The 6624-nt window shown below is 52.1% G+C and overlaps 1 protein-coding gene across 1 annotated transcript; it reads left to right on the forward strand.

The window, feature by feature from the left end:
* Window positions 1–1646: 1646 nt before the first annotated feature.
* On the forward strand, window positions 1647–6403 carry TCL1A (TCL1 family AKT coactivator A). Its single transcript, XM_020899091.2, has 3 exons — window positions 1647–1812; window positions 4634–5267; window positions 5743–6403. The coding sequence occupies exons 1-2, from the start codon at window positions 1682–1684 to the stop codon at window positions 4836–4838; spliced, it is 336 nt and encodes a 111-aa protein (XP_020754750.2). The 5' UTR covers window positions 1647–1681; the 3' UTR covers window positions 4839–5267; window positions 5743–6403.
* The last annotated feature ends 221 nt before the right edge of the window (window positions 6404–6624 follow it).

Below are 6624 nucleotides of genomic sequence, written 5' to 3' on the forward strand. Positions count from 1 at the left end.
GGGCCTTATTCTTGGTCCATTTTTTTGAGGCCTCTTAGGAAAGCAGAACGCTAATGAAATCAGCAGACCCCACGGCATTCTGGGTCCTGGAGCCATCCATGTGGCTGGATCAGTGGCCACACTGGCTCCTGAGTGCCCCCTTCCCTTGCCAAAAGAGGCCCTCCCAGCAACACTGTTTACGCAGGGCTTGTTCTCGTTTTTGACCTCAAAGCTCTGAGCTGGGCTGACACTTTGTCAACAGAGCGTGTGACCATGTTATCTTGCTCCCAGTGGCTCTCTGGGTCTGGAATTAAGAAAGAGCCAGAGGGAAATCAACCTGAAAGCCACAAGTCTGAATATTAAATAGTAGCACCACGAGGGGCTACAGTGGGAAAGAGGTTTCCTGGACTCAAGTCACCTCCCTCCACTTCCAACTTCACTTGGTGTCTGTCTTCTATTTTGTGTTCATGATAAATCCCGATGTATCTCTGTTTCCTTAGGCCACCTCAGCACCTTCTTGGGAATTAAGCTGTGTGGATAGGCGGAGGTGCAGATTCATACCTTTGCTGTCAGGAGGCTCAGGTGTCAAGGTCATTTTCACTTCTGAGACATATTCAAAAGATTACAGACTTTTTCTCAGCGCCTCGTCAGAAAGACAAGAAAGAGCTGGAAGGTGAGGCAAGAAACCACGGGTGATGTTTGAGCAACGAGGTTGGAGCCGTTTTACATGTTTTTCATTGTATTTTATTTTCATTAATTGCTTTAATGGGCATGTGGTACTGCAAAATGAAATTGTTTTCCTCAGTTGATGCAATTTACTGGGAGACAGTTTGATCCTATAACACAGGGACTCTTCAAATCCACTGATCTTGGGGTGGAGGGAGGGGTTTCTTTTTAAGCATTCATTTCGAAGGATGTTTTCACTAATGAATACAAAGCCTATAAAGGGAAAAACCCATGTTTCCTCACCACTGTGTTTCACAATAGCTATTAGATGACCACAGCATCATCAAAGAGTGGAAAATGTGTGGGGGAGGGGCACAGGGGCTTCAAGAGTTGCAATTTACCAAGGAAGTTGACTCTGATACCCAAATCCACAGGCTAAAAGTGGTGCCGTGAATCTGGGAAAAGTTCAGGCCTGGTTCAGGCTTGCACCCTTCTCTTCTGATCCCAGATGTGGAGGGGGTCCTGGCTCTGGGTTGCTCAACGTCGGCTGTGAGTTCCAAGGAGAGGCTCGGAGTCCCAATCTGCAGTGTGGCTCCAAGGGGCGGAGGGCGCTGGTGCCTGCTCACAGAAGAAAAGGCCAAGGCCACAGACCTGAGTGCCTCCCCGGCAGTGGGGAGCGCAAGGCTGGCTCAGGTTGGGGTCTGGAGAAAGCCCTGAGTCTGTGAGGCTGCATCTGAGTTAGAGGCTGCAAGGGTCTCAGGACACCAGGCAGGTCTGGGTGCAGGGCCCAAGGATCCTACTGTGCCCGGCCCTCCCCTGGCCCCGCCCTCCCCTCGCCTCGCCCCGCCCTCCCCTCGCCCAGTCCCTTCCCGCCCCGCCCCCTCCCGCCCTCTTCCAGCCCCACCCCTCGTCCAGCCCCACCTCTTGGGGGCACCCGCGCGCCCTCCGGCTATAAAGCATCGAGGCACTGCAGCCCCTGGACCAGCGAGAAGCCCCGAGCGGCTGCATTGCTTGCTTCCAGACCCCTTGAGGCACCATGGCCGAGGGCCCGTTCTTCAGGGCGCAGACGCCCTTGCACCCGGACCACCTGTGGATCTGGGAAAAGGCCGTATATGTGGACGAGAACCGGCGCACCTGGCTGCCCATAACCATCGAGGTACAGCCGCCGTGGGGCCGGGCGTGCAGGGCAGCATGAGCGGCACCCCCATGGCCCGGGGTCTGGAGCCGGACGCCCCAGGTCGTGCAGGCCCTAGAGGACACCCTCAGATGCCGCAGGGCAAGGGTGGCGGCGGGAAGACTCAGAAGGGCAGGTCCGCCCAGGGCGGCCAGGACACACAGATGAAACCACTCTGAGTTGGGCTTGAGGATGAGAGGTTCTCCTGGCCAGGAAAGCAGGGTGGGAGAAACACAGAGCCGAAGGATGGGGACCCAGTATGTCTGGAGTGTATGAATATGATCTCGAGTGAAATAGGATTTCTCTGGGTCTCACGGACCTAATCCATAAAATCTTGTCTCCGAAGTGATTTGGGTTTCCTTGGTGGCTCAGGGCGTAAAGAATCTGCCTGCAGTGTGGATGACTCAGGTTGAATAACTGGGTTGGGAAAATCCCCTGGAAGAGTAAATGGTAACCCACTCCAGTATTCTTGCCTGAGAAATCCCATAAACAGAGGAGCCTGGCGGTCTACAGTCTGTGGGTTATGAAGAGTCGGACATGACTGAACGACTAACACTAGAAAGTGATTACCGCCCTTGGCCCGTTATCAGAATCTCAATAGGTGAACCCAGAAATCTGTATTTTGAAAGGACCCTCCACAAATTAAGATCAGCCAAGTTTGGGAACCACTGCAGTACAGTTTGGGATATTTCCTACCTCCTCTATGCTTTGAAAGAAACAAATTTCACACGGCATAAAGCAGTACTGAATAGTCACTGACTGATGTGTGATGCCTTAAGACCTTAAGATGGATCTTTAGTTAATATTAACGTTGTTTTTTTTTTTAAGAAATACAACTCTCTTATAAGCACTTTCCATCAGAGCATGGGTTTCCTCAAAGAAACTTAGGTGAAAACAGTTGAAACTTTCCATATATAAATTAAAAGAATATATAAAAGCATAATTAAAATCTCATTAGAACATTTATAAATGTAATAGTAAAACTGCAAAAAATAACTGAGGATGCCTGTTTTCCCATTTTATAGGTGAGGAAATAGAGGCATAAAAATGTACATTTGTTCAAAGTAGTGCTGCTTGTAGGTAATGGGGTTGGGATTCCCGCACAGCATCATCTAAAATGTAACCACCATCTAAAATTTGCATTTTTATTGTCCTTTAAGACTTTGAAATACATATACTTAAAAAATTGAGTTATATATTCACTTTAAGTCAAGTAGTTGAGGAAAATGTAAGTGAATATCTTTTTTAAATCTCTGGTTGGGGCATATGTTCTTAAATATGCTGAAACTGTGAAGGAGAGTTTTTCACATAATTATTATAAATTCTGGACAAAACCATTTAGCAAACTGTGGGACAGGATTTTCTCCACATAACTTTAAAGAACTAGTATTCTTCATCTGAAAATATTTATGTAAGTCAACAACAAAAAGATGAATAAGCAAACTTTAAATGGTTCAAGGATATGGAAAGCCATATCCTAACATGGCAAGAATGGTGATTTCCACCCTTGTATCTTGCAAGATATTCTGAATTGTTTTTTAACAGTGAATTCTAACTTACTTCATGGACAAAATTTGAAAAGCTCTTTCCACTTTGGAAAAATAATCATTGAATAAAGATAAGTGTCTGATTGATATGCCAAGAATTCTCGGTTGTGGAGATTTGCAGTGAGTGGGATTAAATCCCAGTGCCTGTGAAGCTGATATTCTACTCAGGGAGAGGGACAGGACAGTAGTGAGGTGGGTGGGAAGTTGTGTAGGATAACTCCAATGGGATAGCAGGCAGGAACCAGGCATAGGGTCTTCATGCAGGTCCCCTCCAGAGTCTTCATTTGCATGTACCTGCAAACTGCCCATCGTTTTCTCTGAAACCTTTTTGGATATCTGTTTGGGCATGCCTCTTATGGATATCAGAGTTGGATTCTTCTGGCATTTGTCTTTATAAACATACGTTCATTTGAACAGAGAACTGCCTTTAAAAAGGATGTGAGCCCTGCATGGATTTAGGGGAGAATGTTCCAGGCAGAGGACAGCAAGTAGGAGGGATTTCTGTTTGGAGGGATCGTGTGTGTCCCAGACATGGTGAGGTCAGTGTAGCCGGAGTGGATGGAGGAACTGGGATGGAACAGTAGGAGGTGAGAGAGGAGGTGAGAGGTGAGAGGAGGTGAGAGAGGCAGGGACCTGGCTCAGCAGGCCTGCGGGCCATGGTGAAGATTCCAGCTCATCTGCCTGCGATTGGAAGGTGTCGAAGGGCACCCAGCAGCGGAGGGACAGGATTTTTAGACACACGCCCTGGCTGCGAGGCTGAGACTTGGCTGTGGGTCACAGGACCAACTCGGCGGCAGGTTGGTGTCTCTGTAGTCTAGTGAGACGCAATGAAACGGACTGCGGTGGAGATGGTGAAATGTGGTCTGTCACCTGATGCCGGGGTCTGGGGAGATCTCCTGTTTCAAAGGGGATGCATGATAATGAATAATCCAAGAACATCCCACATCAGCTGAAAGAGACCCCAGACACCATGGTTACAGAAGCCCCGGGGCCTCGTGGCATTCCCTGGCAACTAGGCAGTGGTCTCGAGGTGGACCTTCTGTGGTCCTGTCTGGGTATTTTGACCCACTCAAGTGCTGCTCATCCTGGCCCAGCCTGAGCCCCCTGAGAGGAGCACTGTCTGGCTTAGGGACCGGATCTTTGGGGAGCAGTGATCACCAGCATCTCAGCTGCAGGCTGGGCGGGTGACTGGATGGTCGTGGGTATTTGTGCCTGCCGGATCCTGAGGGTGTGCCCCGGCCTTCTCTTCTCTTCAGACAGAAGGTAGCCTCCAAGTCCTCTTGCGTCAGGAAGACGTGCCCCTGGGGGATCCTGTGTGCCCCAGCCAGCTGGGCCCTTCCCTGCTGCCTGTCATGTGGCAGCTCTACCCCGGGAGGAGGTACCGAGCCTCAGACTCCAGTTTCTGGCGCATAGTGTACCATATCAAGGCAAGTGTGGGCTTCTCTGGGGACCCGTCAGGTGGTTGTGGCTGACCCTGCTCCCCCGCCCCCATGTCTGGCCCCTGCAGTCCATTTACTTTCCAATAAATGGAAATTTTAGTTCCCATACCCTCTACTTCTGCCCCCCCCCCCCAAAAAGAGGGACTTTACAATGGCAGATATTTTTAGGACTGGATTGGTGAGACATTAAAAGTGAATGGCCAGCCAGCCTCAGGGGTCTCCAACGGAAGCCCCCTTAGTGGCAGGCACCTCTCTGGCAGGCAGTTCAGGGTTGCAGGCTGGGGGGATGAGGCCCCTGGGGGTCCCCCCCACGCAGGTTCCCAGGTGCTACCCCAATCCCAGGGCCAGGAGTGGGAGGGGATGGAGGATCCCGGGCTCTGGCTTCCACCTCCCTCTCACAGATTGACGGCACTGAGGACATGCTCCTGGAGCAGCTGCCGGACCCAGAGGACGAGTGATGAGGTGAGCACTCCGGGGCCAGGTCAGGAAGAGGGGACGCCCCTCCTCCCCACTGTGGAGGCTGTGCTGACCCCCATCCTCAACTGCACTGACCTCCGATCGTCCCCGGGGCTGGAGACCCGGGCTCGCTCTCCTTTAACACCTCAGGAGCCGATCATCTCCTTAATATTAGGGGCACACAGTTACACGGTGCTTCATAGGCATGGGGTCTTTTGACCATCTCATCACCAGACCTGGATAGTATTTAACTCTATAGGTCATAGGTGGGGGGTGGGGGGGGCGGTTCAGACATAGAATGACTGGTCCAGATCACGGAGTCAGGTTTCAGATCCAGGTCTTCTCACGCCAAACCGCTGACTTAGGCGTAAGTCCTGGGCTCTGGGGACCAGTACTGACCCCCTGGCTCCCCTATCCAGACCCCAGCCCCTCCACCCCTTCCTTCCCTTTTCCCCTGACTCTGTTCTCTTGTTTGTCCCAGATCCCGCAGCTCCCATCTCCTCCCAAGCCCTGAGCCTGCCAGGGGGATGTTCGTGCTGGCGTTCACCTTCTGTACCTACCAACCCTGTGTGATCTGCTCCACCACACCCGAGTCGGACAGAGGATGAGTTCCCCCGACCGGACCTGCCTGCGGGAGAGGCCGTGTGGGCACAGCTTCGGGGTCCACGTGCCCCGGCTCTGCCTGCCTCTGGTCTTCTCAGCTGCCTGATGGTCTCAGCCTCTCTCCCTGTTCTGCCCCTCACAGCAAATAGTGTCACGTCCTGCACAACCCGGACTGCTTCCCGCTCCGTCCCCTCAGCTCTGTATCCTTCTGGCCGCAGGGAATGGGGCTGGCTCGCCTGCGCTTGGTCTCTGAGCCCCTGAACCAGCTGCCTCGCGAGGTTCCTGCCTGCACACGACCACGCCCCCGAAAGCCCCGCCCACGCCTCTGAAAGCCCCGCCCCCTGCCCCAGCAGCCTGGGTGGGGTTCACAGGACGGCCTGGGAGGGGCTTGGGTCAGTGCTCAGGACTTCGAAGCCTGTGGTTCAGAGGCGCCCAGCCTGGGACATGGCAGGAGGCCCGGCAGGCCAACGCGGTGGACCGGCCCTCTGATTGCCCACCTGTGGAAAGAGAGGTTGGAGGTCCCCCTGTTTTACAGATGCCCTCAGACCCGGATGTTATGAAGTTGTATGTAGTGTAAACACTTTTGTAATGTTGACTGATTAAATGTGAGACAGTTCATCTAACTTTGTGCTGGACCAGCTTCTATCCCTGACCTTGATTCTAGTGGAGAGAAGTAGGAACAGTCACCAAATAAGAATATTTGAAAGGGAAAGAATACTCATGAAATTACTGTGTGTGTGTATATATATGTGTGTGTGTG

This window comes from Odocoileus virginianus, chromosome 16 (genome assembly GCF_023699985.2).
Source record: "Odocoileus virginianus isolate 20LAN1187 ecotype Illinois chromosome 16, Ovbor_1.2, whole genome shotgun sequence".
Taxonomy (NCBI): Eukaryota; Metazoa; Chordata; class Mammalia; order Artiodactyla; family Cervidae; genus Odocoileus; species Odocoileus virginianus.